Source organism: Phyllostomus hastatus, unplaced genomic scaffold, assembly GCF_019186645.2.
Source record: "Phyllostomus hastatus isolate PE091 unplaced genomic scaffold, TTU_PhHast_1.1 phas_contig_196, whole genome shotgun sequence".
NCBI lineage: Eukaryota > Metazoa > Chordata > Mammalia > Chiroptera > Phyllostomidae > Phyllostomus > Phyllostomus hastatus.
In genome coordinates, this window is record NW_025333709.1 from 32,245,119 (window position 1) to 32,265,172 (window position 20,054).

The 20,054-nt window shown below is 42.6% G+C and overlaps 1 protein-coding gene across 2 annotated transcripts in view; it reads left to right on the top strand.

The window, feature by feature from the left end:
• The window catches only part of KIT (KIT proto-oncogene, receptor tyrosine kinase), a 78,362-nt gene extending 58,803 nt beyond the window's left edge, over positions 1–19,559 (top strand). Inside the window, exons 8-21 of one of the 2 annotated variants that reach the window (XM_045834392.1) lie at positions 2,997–3,111; positions 4,748–4,941; positions 6,108–6,214; positions 6,309–6,435; positions 6,708–6,812; positions 6,904–7,014; positions 8,192–8,342; positions 10,210–10,301; positions 10,831–10,958; positions 12,007–12,129; positions 15,420–15,531; positions 15,646–15,745; positions 16,084–16,189; positions 17,312–19,559. In XM_045834392.1, coding sequence (XP_045690348.1) covers positions 2,997–3,111; positions 4,748–4,941; positions 6,108–6,214; positions 6,309–6,435; positions 6,708–6,812; positions 6,904–7,014; positions 8,192–8,342; positions 10,210–10,301; positions 10,831–10,958; positions 12,007–12,129; positions 15,420–15,531; positions 15,646–15,745; positions 16,084–16,189; positions 17,312–17,440 — 1,700 coding nt within the window. In that variant the 3' untranslated portion in view covers positions 17,441–19,559. The remainder of the gene's footprint in view (positions 1–2,996; positions 3,112–4,747; positions 4,942–6,107; positions 6,215–6,308; positions 6,436–6,707; positions 6,813–6,903; positions 7,015–8,191; positions 8,343–10,209; positions 10,302–10,830; positions 10,959–12,006; positions 12,130–15,419; positions 15,532–15,645; positions 15,746–16,083; positions 16,190–17,311) is intronic. The other variant, XM_045834393.1, reaches the window with a different exon arrangement.
• The last annotated feature ends 495 nt before the right edge of the window (positions 19,560–20,054 follow it).

Consider the following 20,054-nt stretch of genomic DNA (forward strand, 5'->3'; position numbering starts at 1 on the left):
GAAGGTATTTTTTAAAAGCCCATCACTAGGTCAGATTCTCAACCTACTAAATCTCTATGGTGGAGCCCAGGAATCTGCATTTTGACCTCTTAGCACTTTTAATGCACACTGAAGTTAGAGGACCTTCTGGGTCTGGTTGACCAGCTGCAGGCCCAACAGAACAAGGGCTGCTCCGCTAGCTTCATGTGGTGACTGGGACAGTCGCTGAAAAATCTGCCTAATTAACCGGCACACAGGAGCAAGTAGGCCAGCCAGACCTCACTGCCTGCCAGCCTGGCCGTGTGCAACTGCTACCAGGTGTCCTGCTGGAAGGCTTGGAGCACTTATAATCAAAGCTAAATGTGATTGATTATATAATTTTGAACTGTTCCAATTTTTTTAATTAAAAAATGTTTTATAGGTTCATTATTAGCTACATGTTCATTGTAAACAAAACTTTTTTAAAAATAATTTTTAAAAAATAAGAATAAAATAGAAACTATCCATAACCCTATTACCCAGCAATAGCCATTATTAACATCTGATTGTATACTTTCAGCCCTTTTTTCCCTATTGAGTCAATTCCACTAAAACTCATCATGTGGCTTTAGGAAGAATGAGTGACAAAAGGAATGTTGGTATCAGGAAATCTGTCTTATGAAATCATTCCCATTTGAGTCTTACCTCGTTTTCTTTGTTGTCTATTTAGTGTAAGCCTCCCCTTTCAACATTAATCTCGGCATTAAAAAGAATTCACACATCCAGGTGTACGCATGGGTTGCCCACCTTTGAAAAATAGTGGAAATAGTGCCCCTGCACAGGGATGTCTCCATTGGGCTGTTTTTCCATGTCCCTTCTTGGGACTCTAATTGAATTCCTTTGGAACCTGAGGGACTTGTTCCTGTGGGAGAGACATAATAATTCAATAGCTTTTGCTGTGTGTCCCATGCAAGTCAGGCTCTGCTAAGGGTCAGAGGTACGTACAACCCGAAAAACATGGTTCCTGCTCTGAGGACAGATAGCCTGGTGGAGCAGGTGGACCAGGATATTATTGTATGCATGTCGGGTGCTCTAAAGTGCTGTGGGAGTAGGAAGGGGGATCAGCCACATTGTCTTTGGAGAGCGGAGGGTGGCTGGGAGAAGGAGGTGACACTTGAGTTGAGTCCAGAGAGGCCCACCGTATGGCGCCTGCAGTCTCCAGCAAATAGCACTCTCTTAAAGTTCCACTTTTTTGTGTGTTATGTCCTACTTTCCAGTTCAATCACACAGTTGCCCATTATAATTAAATGAAGCTTGCCAGATGGATGCCTTCGCAAGACGATGGCTCGTTTTCTTGCTCTATTTGTGAAAGCTGGCATTGGGTCCAAACTCTCAAGGATGGCCCTACCTTGAGATTGCTTTGGAGTGTCACTCTTTTGTGTGTATTAGCCAAATGGCCATCCCATCAGCAGAGCCAGGTTGAGTGACAGGTGGGTGTGCCATGCATGTGGACACTCCGATCCCTGCCAAGCTGTTTTGCCTGTAAGGAGGTGAGATGCTGAGAGGTTGTTCTACAAAGATGTCATTTATCAATGTTACCTTCCTTTGAGAAAATAAGCTTCCTCAGCTTCTAATCTGTCAGTCTTTCCTTCTCACCACATATAGTTTTCCTATTAGTTGCAATATAACTGATGTCAAATTCCCAGCTGATCAGATTAAAATGCATACACATTTTCACATTATCTTAGAGAAGTACTTTTTAGTTTATGGAAGAGAACATTTAGAGTGGTAAATATAGTGAACTTAATTGGTAGCAAGCAGACTTGATCAACCAAGGAGGGCTGGCACTCTGCACGGGAAAGACCAACTGAATCATTAACAATCATTTCATTTCTATGAATTGTTCTCAGTGTTTCATTAATTTCTGTGACTCACTCTCGTGCTCCGTCTCACATAATTCTCACAACATCCCCGTGGAATGGGTGCTGCCACTGACCTCATTTTACACTGAGGAGACTGATGGAGGCCGCAGAACCGGTGAGGGCCGTCCGCCACGCACGTGGCCTCCACGTCCAGGGCCCCAGCCGGGCCCTCGATGTTGCACCAAGGATCCTGGGTGAACACATCACCCTTCACAGTTTATTTTACTCCTTCTCACAGGGTTAAAATCCTCCAAATGTATTACTAATAGGACAACTGAATATAACTTCATTTCCATTCCACTTCCAAAATAATCTCAGGAATTTTCAGTGCTTTAGGGCACCCTTGATTGAATATCCTTTGATTATTGTAGTTACACAGAAATGCCAAATTAGAGCCTTCCTGCTGATATAATTTACTTTTTTGGTGATTGTACTCAGGTTTAGATAATATGTATGAATAAAACTCTTACGCTGGTTTCCTCCTCTAATTTTGTCTGTATTTTGCATTTGAAATGAAAATTTGGAGTTAAAAGCCCATATTGTATTTGCTCTTATGTTTTGGGTTTTCTGTGAATAGGGTGATGCAGCTATTTATCTGTACCACCTTTCGTCTCCCCTTCCAAAAAAAAAAAAAAAAGAGAGGGAATTCTTGACAGGGGCTCGCTCTTCCTGTGTTCATCTGTTTCAGTCCCCACAATAACCTGAAGTCCTGATGTCAGGAGTCCTTTCAACAGAATTTTCACCTTTCAAATAATCTGGAGTGCTAATGTCTTGATTAGAAGCAGTGTTTCCGATTCCCGCTCACTGGAAACAGAAGCCCCACCGGGTGGCCCTGGCCTCTCTGCTCCTGGGAGCTCTCGGGGATAGACCCCCGTCTGCAGCGAGGACCGCTGGTGCTGTGGCTGGGCCACTGCAACCCCGCCAACCTTCCCGGCCTGACCCTCACAGTCCCTCCCTGTACCTTCCATTTGGGGTTCGGATTCTCCCCTTGAATAACATGTGCCCTCGGGTCTTCTTCAGCCCCAAGAAGGTTCTAAGAACTCTAATAAAAGAGTAGGGTGAATCTCGGTGAGACTCCCCAGCAGTCTGACATGTGGCTACTTTTCTTTTCTGCAGCAAAACCAGAAATCTTGACTCTGGAGGGGCTGGTGAATGGCATGCTGCAGTGTGTGGCGGCAGGGTTCCCGGAGCCCACCATAGACTGGTATTTTTGTCCAGGATCTGAGCAGAGGTGAGAGGATGATTCCGGTTACCACTTAACATGCAGAACGGAAGGCCTGCAATACAGCTGGATTTCAACTGTGTTTTCAGACTTTTTTTCCCCCAAAAGCTTTGTTTTGATTATTTTTTTTTCCTGTCCACGTGGCTTTTGAGGGAGCGTAATTGCTATATTTTTCTTGGGAGACATTAATTTTGTTTGCTGAAAAATGATTACTGAGATGACTTCTCTATTTTGGTGGTTATCTTTTTGGATTTATCATGCAATTTCTAGCCCACAGGTAGATAAAGCAATTTTCTGGGGCAGAGTAATTAGATTTCCATTCTGTACACAGGAGGTAATGTGTGTGGGAAACGTGGCTGTAGTTACCCTGAAAAATATTACCTCAGAAGTTAATTGCCAAGTTACCAAAAAGTAATGATCGTTCAGTGACGGCGTGCATCTGCTGTTTGTAAGCTCTGTATTTTAAGACGGTTTCCTCCTCGACGAGGTGCCCAGCCCCTGAGCAGCGCGCATCTGGCATTGTGCTTCCTCTCCCTGAGCATCCACACTTAAGGCTTCAATTGTCCTTTCATATTACCTGAAGATGAAAACGGGGTCAGCGTTGCTGTTTTTATCCGTCGAATGGTATTTTATGCTCAGGCTGTAAAAGCTCAGTGCAACATCACAATGGAATAGTCAGGATAATAGTCGAAATTTTATTTTTCATTGAATAGACCTTTTTATCACCACAAGTTGGAAGAGGTTACATAGGATTGTTGTTTTCAGCTGAGTGTTAGTAGAATGTTTTCTTTGGGGAATAGTAGGGATGATTCAAGACCCTCAGCGAGTCTGCTCACAGTGGAAGCAACCCAGTAATTACAGTCAGCCATTCAACAAATGTTTATGGAGCGCCAACTGTATGCCAGACACTGGTCAAGTAAATGAATCACACCTGAGCTCCAGCTTTGTCAGTTCATATTCTAATGGGTACAGATAGACAAAAGATGAAATACACAAGCAACGTAGGCAGGTGTTAAATGCTAAGGAGGAAAACAGCAAGGTAAGGAACAGAAGACTGCTAGGCACATGGGGCTTGGGTGGGAGGGATGATTTAAATAGAGTCATCAGGATCTGGCTGTACATGGTCTTTGCCACCTGGACTGCAGCCTGGCAGGACAACCTGTACCTGCCTCCGGGGAACCTCCAGTTGTAGGGTCCTCACTGCTGGGGTCTTGGGTCGCTTGTGGTCATCCTTGCTGAGACAATGCTTTCTTCCCCCATGCTTTTCCTTTTCAACCCTTCGTACATCCTTTCAGTATTAGTTTATCTAAGGATATTGAAGTCATTCCTAACCATTTCACTCTCCAAGATGGGTCATCTTATCCCAATTTTACAGCTGTGGGAACTGGGTCTTGGAGAGTTTGAAATGGCTGGTCAGAAGTCAACAGGATAGGTGTTTGAGTCAGGATTCAAACCCACACCTTACTTCAAAGCTACACCTCCGTCTTCCCTCCCATGGTGCTTTCCTGCTCCCCGGACCACAGAAGTGATCCTTTGTCACCAGACGGCCTTGGTTGTGAAGGGAAATGTCAGATCATGAACCCAGGGTGTTGGAGGGATGGATTTTCCTGAAGTAAGTCTGGGCTGTTGTTTGCTTTCCCCCTAGATGTTCTGTTCCCGTCGGGCCGGTGGACGTGCAGATACAGAACTCTTCTGTGTTGCCGTTTGGAAAGCTAGTGGTTCAGAGTTCCATTGATTACAGCGCATTCAAGCTCAACGGCACGGTCGAGTGTAGGGCTTACAATGATGTGGGCAAGAGTTCTGCCTTTTTAAACTTTGCATTTAAAGGTAACAGCAAAGGTATATTTCTTTTTAATCCAATTTAAGGGGATGCTTAGTCTCTGCTTCCATATCAGTCATGATTTTAAGTCCATCCCATCACTGGCCATGTCGTTTCTGGTAATATCTACATTGCACTGTGCTGTCATCAAACTCACTTTCATTCTCTACTAGTCTATTAATAAAATGTACGTGGTAATTGTAGCCATGTGCTATATATATTTTACACGTGTGTGTCCACATATGCATGTATGTGTGCATTCACACGTATCTGTGTAATGAATTGTGTATTTCCAATTGTTTTTATTAAAAAGGAGTAGAGAAGGAAAATAGGGGGATATGTTTACCTTATATCCAAACAGAAACAGAGTTAGGGAAATTTAAAAATTTAAATTCCCTTTAAAGTCAATTATTTCAACACATTGCCAGACACTATATCAGAAAGTCGACAGTGCTTTTTATGAAGTCATGTTAGTGAGCTATTCCTTTAACATCTTTAAAATTTGATTCATGAGTGACTAGCTCTCCCAACAGAAGTTACATGATCCTTGTGGACACATTGATAAATTGGTGTGACATTGCCAGACAAAGAGCTGAGCACGTACGTTCTTAGGACTCAGTTTTTGTTTTTCCTGAGCTGGCAGAGGCGAGTGCCAAAAGTGGGGTGTTCTCAGTTTTTGAGTAATGAGGGGAAGAACCTTACATTGTTCTTCAGCATAGATTTTTTTCAGACGGGGCAATAAAAAGAACACTTTAAAAAATGTTTTTCGCAGTTATGGAAAAGATCCATCCTCAGTGGGAAAAAATGAGGAAAGTACAGGAAAGCATAGAGAAGAAAATAGAAATCATCCATAAAGAACATTTCTTAGAAGTTGTCGAAGGAAGGAATTGGGTTGAAGTGCTAAGTTCATTCAGATGTTGCTTTTCATTGACAAGCAGCATAAGATTACTTTCGTGCTGTGGACATCTCACACTCTCTTCCATAGGATCTGGGTCCAAGTTACCTTAAAAGATTCCTTTGAATAACAGGACTAAGATCTTAACCAAGGCACGCAGCCAAGGTGTGCGCAGCTGCGAATGCTGCGGTGGGCTGGGGGATGGAAGGCGGATGGTTTGGGGTTAGGTGGTTATGGCAAAGACCCGGTCCTGCTGATAGGTTGTGACTCCACGTTCCTCTTTCGTTTCAGAACAAATCCATTCCCACACCCTCTTCACGCCTTTGCTGATCGGTTTTGTGATTGCGGCCGGTATGATGTGCATTATTGTGATGATTCTTACCTACAAATATTTACAGGTAACCATTTATTTGTTCTCTGCTCTGACTATTCTCATGGTTGAAATGCTGATCATTAAAAGATAATATGTCTTTCCCTTTCTCCTCCCACCAGAAACCCATGTACGAAGTGCAGTGGAAGGTTGTTGAGGAGATAAATGGGAACAATTATGTTTACATAGACCCAACGCAACTTCCTTATGATCACAAATGGGAGTTTCCCAGGAACAGGCTGAGCTTTGGTCAGTATGAAGGGGGGCTTTCCAAGGAACCTTCTTGTGTATACAGAACAATGACTTTAGGGAACCCCAATAGCTTTCTTTGCTTTATTCCACCTGGAACAGTAAATGTTTTCTGTGAAATGTGACCATCTTTGTTAGATTTGGCATAAAGCTCATAATAGGGAAATGTATCTAGACAAATTTGTCCTTCATTCCTTTGTTGATGTTAAAATTACACAGATGGTCATTGGGTCCTTCCACCACCACCCACTCTGTTCTTTTCCTTTCTTCAGGGAAAACCTTGGGGGCTGGCGCCTTCGGGAAGGTTGTGGAGGCCACCGCGTATGGCTTAATTAAGTCGGACGCAGCCATGACTGTGGCCGTGAAGATGCTCAAACGTGAGTTTCTGCAGGCTACTGCATCACGTGCTCAACATCAAGTTTGCCCAAAAAACTTACTTTCACTAACACAAGGTCTTTCTAATTTTAGCAAGTGCCCATTTAACAGAACGAGAAGCTCTAATGTCTGAACTCAAAGTCTTGAGTTACCTCGGGAATCATATGAATATTGTGAATCTTCTTGGAGCCTGCACCATTGGAGGTAAAGCCACGACCAGCATATTATCAAAAGGGGGGAAATTTTGAGATGATTTTGACTGTGCTTGACTAATAACTCCTTGCAAGATTTTTACCCAGGTCATTGTTACTTCTTGCTAGATCCCCACCCCCCACCCCGCTCCAGTTATTGTTCTGAAGAATGGGTATTTTAGTTTTATCATCACAGGGTGGGACAGCCCAGGACATACCTTAGTTACTGTGCTACACGTCTCATCAACACCATTGACCTCCTGAATATCTTGAGAATACCTTATCTGCCCAGAAAACTTTTCTTTTTATCTTGCAGGCTTTATATTTTGCTGGATTATATTTAGGCACTAAAGGGTTAATAGTCATTGCATACCACAATTAAAAGTAGGCCTTTAAGCCTCCCGGCTCTCAAGTGTACACCAAATGAGGCAAACACTTCACTTTTGTTAAAAATAACTTTCTAGTCCTGAAGCATCCGTTGAGCCTCCCATCAGGGATTTCGTTTTGGTCTAAAGGAACAAAGCCGTGTGAAAGGAACTGTTCCCTGAGATCTGGAGAGCTCCACGGTCAAGTTGACAACTTTATATAATTTCTTAAAACAGTCCCCATAAATGTCGCTTTACCACATCATGAATAGTTCATGAGAAATTTCTGCCCAAGTTAATGAGGTGCCTGTTCCCTTCAGAGCTGCAGTTTCAGACATTCACAACACCAAGGAAGTGTTTGACTTAGTGCTCAGAACACAGGTGATGCCCTGTCATGTCAGGTTCTCCCATTTTTTAATGGGTCTCAGCCAGCTTTTCCATGAGGTTGTTTCCCTGTTGCATTGCCCTCATTTCCATAATAATATTACCGAGAGGGTGTGAGCCCCACTCTGTGAGCCCGACTGTGTGTGAGCAGAAGTGAATCAAAGGATGCGTGTAGGAAGTATGGTATAGTACAACCAGCAGTCACACCTGGCCCCTGACCACTTAGAAATTTAGGCAAAAAGGGGCTTGTGTGTTTGATTTTATCCACACAAGGCTACTTTTTGATAAACAGTGTTAATAGATAGGACTGTGTTGGTACCCAGTAGGCTTATCCCTCGACACTGACTGCTGCTGGCCTGGAGCATCCTGGGGCATTGTCATGAGAGGCGGGGTTTGTCTGTACACCTCAACTCTCTCTAACCTTTTTGCATGTGCTTGTAGGGCCCACCCTGGTCATTACAGAGTATTGTTGCTATGGTGATCTTTTGAATTTTTTGAGGAGAAAACGTGATTCGTTTATTTGCTCAAAGCAAGAAGATCACGCAGAAGCAGCACTTTATAAGAACCTTCTGCATTCAAAGGAGCCTTCCTGGTAAGACTGATTTACATCAACAGTCAGCTGTCGACAGGCAGTTCTGGGGTCATAAGGGTTTGCAATCAAGACTGATTCTTTAAAAAAATGAACTGAGGTACTTTGAGGTGCAAAATCAGAATTATTAAATCACTTAAATGTGATGAACCGTTTACAGAGTTCAAATAGTGTTTTTAAAGATTCAGGTAGTGTGAAACTTAGATTTTTGCAGATTTTTTTAATGCATCCTTAGTTTTTTCCTAAGCTTTTGTTCTGTCCACCTGGATGAACTGGATACCTGTTTCCCTCATCACGGTTCTGGGAACCGTGTGTCATGCCACTATACTGTGGAGCTCGGTGCTATGTGCATCTTTACAGTGAGATACTGTGTATGGGGAGGATGCGAAAGCTTGTCAAGTTGTCACAATAAATTCCTTTAAAACTTTTAACAGAATGGCAGGAAGCTCTGAATATAACTCTGCATGTAGGTTTCTCTCCATCTACCTCTAAATAATTTCTATGTACTTTACCCTTAAAAAAAAACTCATTATGCTATAAAAAGGCACAACCACTGTAGCACATTTAAAGAAATTCTGCACCTTATTTTCATCTCTTTCATCACTGATAGCATTCTGAATTCAAATGATGTGTAAAGAGCTTCAAGTTCCTTTAAGGAGAATTAGTGTGGTTTGCAGCTAGAATAGAAATCTTCTCTGCCACGCCTTGCCTCTTTTTTCCAAATGTTGTTAAGATCCACCACTAAAACAGATTTCCTAGATTCACTCAGCCCAACAGAAATCATACGTCTCGTGCCCCATCCCTTGTACTTTATATTTCTGTAGTTGTGTGGTGGGTTTTTTTCTCTTCTTCTTGGTTACTGTGTTCCCTATGTTTTGAGATAGCAAGACTTGGTCTCCTAATCTTTTCATTCCAGACTCTTAAGGAAACCTCAGTAAATGTTATCAATGCGCATTTAAAAGGCCTTTTTTGTACCTCTGGCTAAAGTTTTAAAGCCCAGGTGAAGCTTTTAAATTTTCTTTTAATCCTGTAAACTTGAGTATTGTCCAAGTGGTAGTAAAACGCAGTACCAACCACCTTTTGTTAGTTTCTCCAGAGCATATGCTCTTTATATGAATAAGTGAGCCACTTTGCCTTATTTCTAAAGCCTTGGTCTCATATGTATTTTTTAACTCTCTGAAATAATGGCCTAAATTGTTCAGGCCTGTGTGGTGTTCTCTGTGCTTTGGGATCCCATATGGGATTGGAACCATCCACACGCTCTGGAGGAGATAGTTGTCATGGTGTTTCTATGCTAATCACAAGCAGGAAGTACTAGAAATCTTGAAGACTCTCCAGCCAAATGTTGCAGATTCAAGAGGTCCAGATGGTTCAGAAAATCATCCAAATTATTGGTGTTCATCTGAACCAAACTTGTTTTTTTTTAAACCGTCTCCCATCAGTTGCTGTATGTTAATGATCTCTGTCTTCTCCCCCATAACACGTCTCAGAAACTCTGGTTCTTTGTCTCTTTCATCTCGTCTCTTGGGGCTAATTTAGAGAGTTTGAAGTAATATGGGACAATGCTTTTGGGCTCTGTTTTCCATTAAATCTCTAGTGTCCAGAGATAGAACACTTCTAACCTGAGTCTCGTGTATGATTGAACACAGAAAACCCCACCTCATTCTTGGGGATGGGACCCAAAGGTTGAATGTTAAAAATTCATCTCTGACTAAAGAAGATTTTCTTCATTCAAACTTGGCAGTATTTTCTTTGAATAAAATCAGCCTATTATGTAGAAAGGGAGGGGGAGATAGAGCCTGCCCCATGGGTGCTCCCCCATTTCCCACTTTATTCAGTCATGGTCTGATGCCTGTTTTCTCTCTCGCAGCAGTGACAGCACTAATGAGTACATGGACATGAAACCCGGAGTTTCTTATGTTGTGCCGACCAAGGCAGACAAAAGGAGGTCAGCGAGAATAGGTGGGTACCTGTCAGGTGATAAAATTTACTTTATTTACAGAGGATTTCTCCTACCACCGTGGAATATAACACCTTTCCTGGTGGTGACCAGTTCTCCGTTATAGTGGGGTCCAATGGCAATGACAGTAGTGGTCGGAGGCAGTCAGGGTTCCCAGGGGGTGTTTAGTGTCAAAGCATGGGCTATTGTGTCTAAGCATCTTATTGCATCTGTGAAAATATATGCATATCAAATATGTATTTTGCAATCGGATTATTTCAGATACGTATTTTGCATATCAAAAATAGGAGGTTGTTGTATTAATCCACCGCCCTTCTCCTGGAAAGGTTTTATAACCTACTCCAGGACTGTCAATATCACTTTGTGATTCAACATCTACAATGTCCTCAACACTGGGGGAGGTCATCGGCCTGCAAGTTCACGTCGGTTCGCTCACTACCAGCCTTTGGTCTTATTGATGTCACTTACTGTCTTTTGTTTTCCTCACCTTGAAGGTGTTAATTGATAAGAAAACCCTTCTCCTCTCAACAGGCTCATACATAGAAAGAGACGTGACTCCCGCCATCATGGAAGATGACGAGTTGGCCCTGGACCTGGAAGACTTATTGAGCTTTTCTTACCAGGTGGCAAAGGGCATGGCCTTCCTGGCCTCAAAGAACGTAAGTGGAAGTGGTTTTCAGAAGAATCTTTCTTCCCAGAATGAAGCATGTCAGAGTCGTTGTTAGAATGCAGGGTGTCATTTTGAAGCGCGGTAACCAAAAGCAGAGGAAATTTAGTTTCTTCATGTTCCAACTGCTGTCTCTTTGGAATTCCTGTTCTCATGTATAAGCTTTAAAGTGTAATCCTGTCTAAATGAGCTTTCTATGAATACTTCCACATGCAATGAATTCATTTAAACCTTTTTGGCTTTTAGGATACAGAAGCTGTTAGAAAATAGGTAATTGTTTTATCAGTGAAAGGAAAGGGCACCTCATGTAGCTGCAGCACTTGGGGAGGCATATACTTGGGTTTTCTTGAAATTAGACTAATAGTATATTGCATGTGTGTTTAATAAAGTGTTGGGGGAAGAATGGATCAGAGAGAATGATAAACATTTGGGAATAGAATGAGGATGGGAAGAGAATGATGGGACCAAAACAAGGAACAGGGTGTCTGGAAGGGTGAGAGGAATTCCTGAGGAAGTGGGACGAACAGAATAGGATAAGGTCACAGACCCGACTCTGGTGTGTCAGTGGTGACATTTCCAAACAATTACATACTAAAAGAGGATATAGGGTGGCTGAAATAAAGAGCCTCTTCCCTGTGTCCTTGGGAGATGTCAAGTTGAAGTTACAAAGACCTTTTAGAAATTCTATAAAAGGACACTCACAGAGAAGCATGCAAAATGAGTTTTTGGTGTAAAAAATATGATATGACCATCTAACATATTTTCCTATGAATGAAAGCAGCCCAAGAAAGCATCTATTCAAGTTGGTTTTGGAAAGTGATTATAGTAATTAAGGTCCTAACGATGTGAAACACAAATTTTGAGCATCATTCAAGGCATAATTTCGATACTTCTTTTTGGTGCACCAAATAATTGAAATGTAAAGCGGAAGCATTGAATTTGTATAACATAAGCAGCACTGTAGCATTAAACATAGTGTTCACCCTTTAAAGGTTTAAAATAAATTTAAATGGCTTTCCCTCCCCTCTTTTCTGATACAGTGTATTCACAGAGACTTAGCAGCCAGAAACATCCTCCTTACTCATGGGCGAATTACAAAGATTTGTGATTTTGGCCTAGCCAGAGACATCAAGAATGACTCTAATTATGTGGTCAAAGGAAACGTGAGTACCTTGACAGTCCAGTGAAGGATTTTAGTTTCAAGTTTTCATAAGAATTGTTTTTTATGATTTTCATAATGCAAATCCCACCTTTGAGATACCATGCACTTTAGCAGTCAAATCAACTGTACTTCAGCAAAATTTGCATGCTATGCTGAACATTACTACAACTAACATTCTGATAATAGAATTCCTCATTCTAATTGTGTAATTATGGGGCATGTGAAGGAAACAGAAATAGCCTTAGTTTTCATTATAGCCTCCGAATAGCAATGAACTTGATTTTGTTCCAGTGAAATGAATGTGAACCTGAAGGTCACCGCAGGAGAATTTTATTTTGAGATTGACATGCCATGTGAAAAAAAGATTAAAATCTAAGATAATGTTCGGAATTAGGTATAGAGAATGTTGGATCTTATAATCAATAGAGAGTTTATTAAATCAGTTTATAAGTTATAATTGGTTTATAGAGCATAGTGATTTTATTCTAAAGTGCTTTATTTCCTTGCCAATTTTCATTGTATCACAAGCCCTTGGCATTTTAATGCAACGTCTTACATTTGAAGAGTTACAGTACATTTCAGTGATGTTTGTCTGTGATGACACAGGTTTGTGGAGGTTGGTAGAGCCCATGATTTCCAGACCAGCATCCTGTTAACCTGGGAAGTCACGTAGTCCTGTATACATAGTCTTCTCCATCGGTTTTCCCGGGCCCATTTCTATAGTTCAGATTTATTCCGGGAAGTAGCTATTTGTGTCCTTTATGATAAGGTAATAATTTTTTCTTTGTCACTATGGCATCTTTATGGGTTGGCTGTATCTGACTCGGGTTTATAGAAAAAACATTGCCAGGTTTCCCTCCTGATCAAAGCAGGCATTGCTCCGAAGCTAGATTTCGTTATTAGGACCATTAATAAAATGATATTCTTTATGTCCTAATGCATTGTTAGAAGGAAGAGTGTAAGACGGTTTTTTAGGCCTCTGAATAGTGACAAAATTACAGAAGGAAGAAGGTAGCAGCTTCTGGACCCAGTCTCATCGAGTTTAAATCTGGCTTCATCATTCAGTGGCTGTGTCATATTTGGCAAGAATTATCCAACACCTCTGAATATTGGTTTTGCTCCTCTTGGGAATAATACTGTCAGCTTCCTAATAAAGCCGTAATGAGGATTGAGACAATTACTGTATGCAAAGTGCTTAGATTAGAGCCAGGCACAGTGTGGCTAATACTTATATGGAACACTTTATGGCAACTATTCTTTATAGCTGTCTTATTTGAGATATCAGTCATCATGACAATGGTGACGCTGCAGTTCACTGATAGCCTGTTATTGGTTAGTGACCTTAGCTGGAATCACCAAGGATGGGTTAGTTCCCACTAGGCTTCTGTATTATGGACTCCAGCTCAAGTCAGTTGAACTAACCGATCTCAGATGTCACTTTCACCAGGGAACGGAGTAAGGAAAGTATATGGACAAGTTAAAACAACACGGAAAGTCACATAGCTGGTTACCACCCCCAAATGTACATCATGGTCATTTGCGATCTCCTCGTCGGGTCCGTTCTCAGGAAGTTCTTCCATTGTTACCTGGGTTCTTGGTCATTTTTGTGCCATGGTCTCCTTCTTAGAGTGGCACATCCTGTGGATCTTCTGTCAGAACACTGTGTTAAATATCCAAAATAAAATAGGTAGTCTAACCAAGGAACCAGTTACACTGAAATACAGTTATCAAAATATTCAAAAGTAAATTCGTGGTGTGACAGTACGTGTGCTCTGTTGCAAAGAATTCTGTATTGCAGCTGTGGGTCTGCAAACTGCTCTAATTTCAAGGTGTTGGTGAGTGCAGGCACTGGACTATGATGAGGACAGCTGTGATTGCTATTGGCGACACAGTTACAGGTCCTGCTCTGACTACTGTGCTTTATTGCCTTCGTTCAGAATCTAGGGAAATACTAAACTTCATGTAGAAGTTAGTGTGCGCTGAAATATCATTTCTTCCCTTCCAAGTTCATAGGCATCTGAATTTAAGATCTCAGGTTAAGAGCCCCTATAGGAGCGTTAGCACAAAATCTCAGGGTCAGGGAGGATATTGGAAGGATTTTTTTCCTTTGGACTAAAATAACTTTAAAGACTAGAAAAATATGCCTTAGTTTTCCATTCTAAATGGATTAAGAGAAGGATTGATTTAGTTTTCTATGGTACGTTAAGATCCAGGAATCCAGAACATCTTTAAGAGGAATAGTCACGGAAAGTTTGGCTCGATTTTAGCAGAAAGGGTTCAGGAAATAAGTTCAGCTGTTGAATGTAAGCCCTGAATCTGCCACTCACCTTCTGGGACTAGTCACAGTCTTCTGCGCACATCGCTGCTCCATGCTGAGTGCTTGCTTGTGCCGCACCGCCTCTCAGGTGTTAGCGAGTCGGCGGGCCTGTGCGCACGCAGCACGTTGACCCGCATCATCTCATTTAACCCACAGAACAGCTCATGAAATTTGAAGTGTTATTTTTGTTGTATAGAAGAAGATGCAGAGGCTTAGTTCCATATGCTTAAGGATTTTCCCAGTGTATTTCTTAGGGAGAATTTTGGTTATATACAACAGAAAACCCAAAAGAAAAGAAAAAGAAGCACAGGAGCAGCAGGCCAGGCCCGTTACAGAGGCGCCGTGAAGTACTGGGGAACCAAATCTTTCCTCCTCCTGTGTTTTACCGTCCCTGGGTGTAGTCCTAATCGTGGTTCGTGAGGGCCGCAACTGCCCAGACCGCCACATGCAGAAGGCAGGGTCGAGGAAGGGACGAGGAGGGAGAGGGCAAAGGCATATACCAACAGTATTTTTAGGAGGTTTTCCTGAAGCTTCTGTACAACACTTGTAATTTACTGGCCAAAACTGAGTCCCATGACTATACCTCGCAGTACAGGGGCTGGGAAATGCAGTTCTCATTGTGGGAAGCCATGTTTCTGGCGTGAAGGGAGATAGGGGAAACACACTCAGTGGTAACTGACAAGTCTGTGTTGCTCAAGGCCACTGCCGGAGTCAGAATTAAGACCCATGTCTGTCTGCCTCTGATGCCTATGCTGTAGTGACTCGGTGTCCCCATCTCGAAAATAAGGATGGTATTCTTCTGATGGGCCTATTTCGAAGGTAGGTGGGAGTCATCGGAAGTTGTATAGATAAAAGGCTTCTGTGAGAGGACAGGTAGGTCCTCGCCCCCACCTCTCAGCAGGAGCAACGTCGATAGGAACACATTCTACTCGGTTTTTTGGAGGTTCTGAACTTACACTCTGCTTCCATTACAGGCTCGGCTGCCTGTGAAGTGGATGGCGCCTGAAAGCATATTCAACTGTGTGTACACATTTGAAAGTGACGTCTGGTCCTATGGGATTTTTCTGTGGGAGCTGTTCTCTTTAGGTAAAGTGATCCTTGCCACAGGCACCTTCATAGGCTCAGAGCACCTTCTTAAGGTTTTATCAGCGTCCCGCTTTCTTATGAGTAACAGTGATTTGCAAACCATTTGTGCCTCAGGAAGCAGCCCCTACCCTGGAATGCCGGTCGATTCTAAGTTCTATAAGATGATCAAGGAAGGTTTCCGAATGCTGAGCCCCGAGCACGCACCTGCTGAAATGTAAGGGCCAAGATGTTTTCCTGCAGTTTATGTTTCCTCTTTTATTTTTCTTTTTTAAAGACAGAAGCCCAGATGTTGAGGGTTTTCAAGTAGGCCAGTTTGAAATGTCACCTGGTTCCTGTTTAAGACCCTGGTCAAATGTCATTTCTGTAGTTTATTTTCCTCCTCACTTGTCACCAAATACACAAAGGGTTTCAGCAGCATTTCATACATAAGTGTGCCATTCAGTATGTCCAGGCGCCCAGCCCTGGCGTTATTTTTGGAGTGCTTGCTTGGCGTACCCCTGAAGACTGGGGACAGGCATTGAGGGGTGATGGGACGTGGCCCTTGTGTTGCAGGTATGACATAATGAAGACGTGCTGGGATGCCGACCCCCTGAAGAGGCCGACATTCAAGCAGATTGTCCAGCTGATTGAGAAGCAGATTTCGGAGAGCAGCAACCATGTGAGTACACTCTGGCCCTGCCCAGGGCCTCCCTCCTTCCGGCCCCAGGTGTGTCCTCCTCCTCGGGCTGTGTGGGCGAGGACTACCTTCCCCACCCCTTCTCTCCCTGGCTTAGGCTGTGTACTGGACTTTGGGTGGGAAAGTAAAGCAAAGGAAACAAGTTCTTTCTGCCCAGCCACCCTGAGCCAAAGAAGGATGTGAGACGAGGGGGGAAGGGAGCGGAGGGCTTTACACTCAGAAGTGTGGAAGTAGAGGTTCCATAAGGATTTGCCACGTTTCCTCCCCCACCCCAAATGGTGGTCATGGGGTCGGTGTGGACTCTCTCTCACATGTCGGGGCCACTTAGCCTTCGGAGGGTTGGGGTGATGTGAACTAGAGTAAAAGCATAAAAAGGCAGCCTCTTACTGCAGTGAGATAAGCCTTCTGCTCAAACAAGCATAGCCAGAAAATGGCAGAGAGCCGTCATGCCCACAAGCCACACAGAATGAGGAGCTGTTTGAAGTGGGGAGACCCCTTCCAGTGATCCGAGGAGGGAGGAATTCAAAACCCAAATCCATTCTTTCCTCTTTTAAAGAAGATAGATCTTTACTTTGACTCAGATTTTTTAAGTTGCTTTTTTTCTGGACTATGTGCTTGAAGCTCTTTTCTGAGCATTATACCCCTGGTACTTCAGGGTTAAAGCTTGCGCTTCTGGGTGTCAACCCGTATTTCAAACAAAACGGCATTTTCCACCCAAGTGCTTGATTCTCAGTGGAAGACCCGTGGAAGGGCCACAGATTTCTCAGCAAATTACATGGGCTGCTGGGTTGTAGTTAGCTGCCTAGATTTATAAACCTTTTAAATAGATTAGGCAGTGCCTGTTCCTGGAAGTGTCCTAGCAGAAAAGCACTTTTTTTTTTTTTTTTTTTTTTGCTATCACTTCCCACGTAATCGGGCCTTGGGGAAAATGAGGGGTAAAGCAAAACTTACATTTTCTTTTGTCATATGATTTGGTTTGGGACCGTGAAGGTCTCTGTTTAACAGTCTTAAGTTATTTGTGACTCTGAAGCTGTGAACATGCCCCATTTGTTACTGTGCTCAGTGGAGGGGCTAGTGTATTAACTGTGGACTTGTTTTCCTCAGATTTATTCCAACCTAGCAAACTGGAGCCCCAACCAGGAGAACGTGGTGGTGGACCATTCTGTGCGGATCAATTCCGTGGGCAGCAGCGCCTCATCCACGCAGCCTCTGCTTGTTCACGAAGACGTCTAAAGCAGAACACACGTCTGGGGCCTCCCCAACACAGTGATCCCCATTCTTCTGGTTTCTATGGCTATTTTCTTTCGACTAGCATCCTACTCCAGGATAATGGACACCCCGCTGTAATCCTGTCTTTATGAGCACACTTTAGTGGCTGATGATTCTTGTCATCAGCCCCCACCCCTTTGCCAGGGTTCAAACTGCATATATTCTCAATAGCAGAGTAGCTGCCGGTAATGAAACATAATTCTGAGCTGGAGAAAGGGAGAGTAGGATAGACTAGACACCTTGAGCCCTTTCTGAGACTTCTTTATTTCTGTTTGAAAAATGTGGTTGATAGTTTATTTGAATAAATGGCAGTAGTCACCTTCGGCCCTCGTAACCATCCATAATGATGTGATGGTGTAACAAGATTAGAAGCTGAAAACTAAGCCCTTGATGTGGAAAATAGAATGTTATTAGGACAAAGGTCAGGAGTCTATGAATATCTGGGCTTAAGAACTCTATTTCATGCTGGGAATGAGACGTAGACCATGAAAAAATGCTCCCCGAGCATGAATGAAGACTTGCTGCCGAGCGTGAGCCTTTGTGCTACTGACCTGCTTTCTCACCGGAGTTTGCTGCTGGGGAGTGCAGTGGAGCCAGGGCCTCCCCAGCCTGCATCTGTATATACTCATCCTGCAGCGTACGTGTTCGTGTGTCTGAGGGGGGAAACCCACAAGGTGTCGTTTCTGGATACAACTCTGGCTCAAGTCTGCTGTATGTAGGAATCGATGAAGAGCCAGGCAAGTTTGAAGGACATAGTTAGTGCTGAGAGAGAGGGAGAGAGAGAACATAATTGTCAAGCACAATTTTAACAAAAGTCTCCTCTTGTAGCCAATGAACTTGCTCATAGATTCTCCAGAACAAGCCTACTAGCTTCACAATGACATTTTGTTCGATAGATTTGATGCCATTTGAAAAGATCTACTGCATGACTCTGGCAGGAGTGAGAAAATGGTGCTGTCTTAGTTTGGAGCAGGAAATAAAATTGAGATTCAGCTGCCTTTGCAGGCGTGTCCTGGACACCGGGCCAGTATCTGTATGTGTGTATGTGTGCACGTGTGTGTATGCCTATAGAAAAATCTTTTGGGGGGCATTCTTGCCCTGAGCCCAAGAGGTTCCTTCAGTACCCAAAAAGTAGCTTGGCTTTCACTATTCATGCTGCTCTTGATTCCCTTCACCTAGCTGTCCTGAGAAGCTTACCCAAAGCTTACATAGAGGCATGTAGGACATGCAGTGCCTAAGTACTTATTTATTTGCAATCCACCTGCACTTAAGGCACTCTGTTATTTATACTTAGCATACTGTACTCGTTCCTTAGACCTAATTGATGCTACTCTCCCACTGAAACGTATTTAAATTGTACCCTTTAGGTTGTAGCCTGGATATTATTCTTAGAGTTTACCTTCCTTTCCATCACTGCCAAACTATAAGGGGTCCATGTGTACATGGCAAGGTCTGCGTGTTGTCTTGCAAGATTCAGGTATGCTGCTTTCACGGTTTCCCCTCCCAGGTCCCTTAGACGACATTTAGAGAACTGTGGCCATTTATCTGGAAGTAACCATTTGCACTGGAGTTCTATGCTCTCGCACCTTTCCAAAGGTAACAGGTTTTGGGGCTTTTTTTTTTTTTTTTTTTTTTGGTCAACAAAAGAGATTGTCGCTGTTTGCCATACTTTGAAAGTTTCCTTTGCGTTTCTGTTGACTTTGATTAGAGTAAGAAAAGTGATTGTTAACTGTAGATGTCTAGGTACTTCAGGGGCACTCCACTGAGAGTTTTGTCTTGGGTATTCTTGAAAGTTTATATTTTTATAATTTTTTTTACATCAGATGTTTCTTTGCAGTGGCTTAATGTTTGAAATTATTTTGTGGCTTTTTTTGTAAATATGGAAATGTAGCAATAATGTCTTTTGAATATCCCCAAGCCCATGAGTCCTTGAAAATATTTTTTATATATACAGTAACTTTATGTGTAAATACGGAAGCGGTGCAAGTTTAAAGGATGTCGGTGTTCTGTGTGTTCTTTTCCTGATATGTTGTCCAATTGTTGACAGTTCTGAAGAATTCTAATAAAAATGTAAATATATAAATTCAAGTGGATTTTTTCATTATTTTAAGCTTAGTGACATTAAACTTTAAAGTAGTAATGTGCATTCACCTGGATGTCACCTGGACGCGAGGAAGTTTTGTACCAAGTGTGCATAAGATCCAACAAGACTTAGACCACTGTTACACACCTGAAAATTCAACAGACATTTATAAAGAATTTAGGATGTGCTATGTATTTTCTTATCCTTATCTATTGTCTCCATTTAAATTGAAAAGTAAATAGAGAAAACACTTTGAGAATTTGACACATTATGATGATTATTATTAGGTTGACTCATGTGGGCAAAATAATAATGGTCAAATAGCAGCAGCTTTATGTGGTTCCATCTAATGTGACTGGCATGGTTCCTCCTAAAAGAGATTGTCTGAAAACTAGCATGAACAATAAACTAATTTGCAAGACTGACATGGGGAGTCTCCCAAGAAAGTGGTTCGTGTTCTCGTTGGCTTTGGGTTTGAAGAGAAGTGAGCTGATC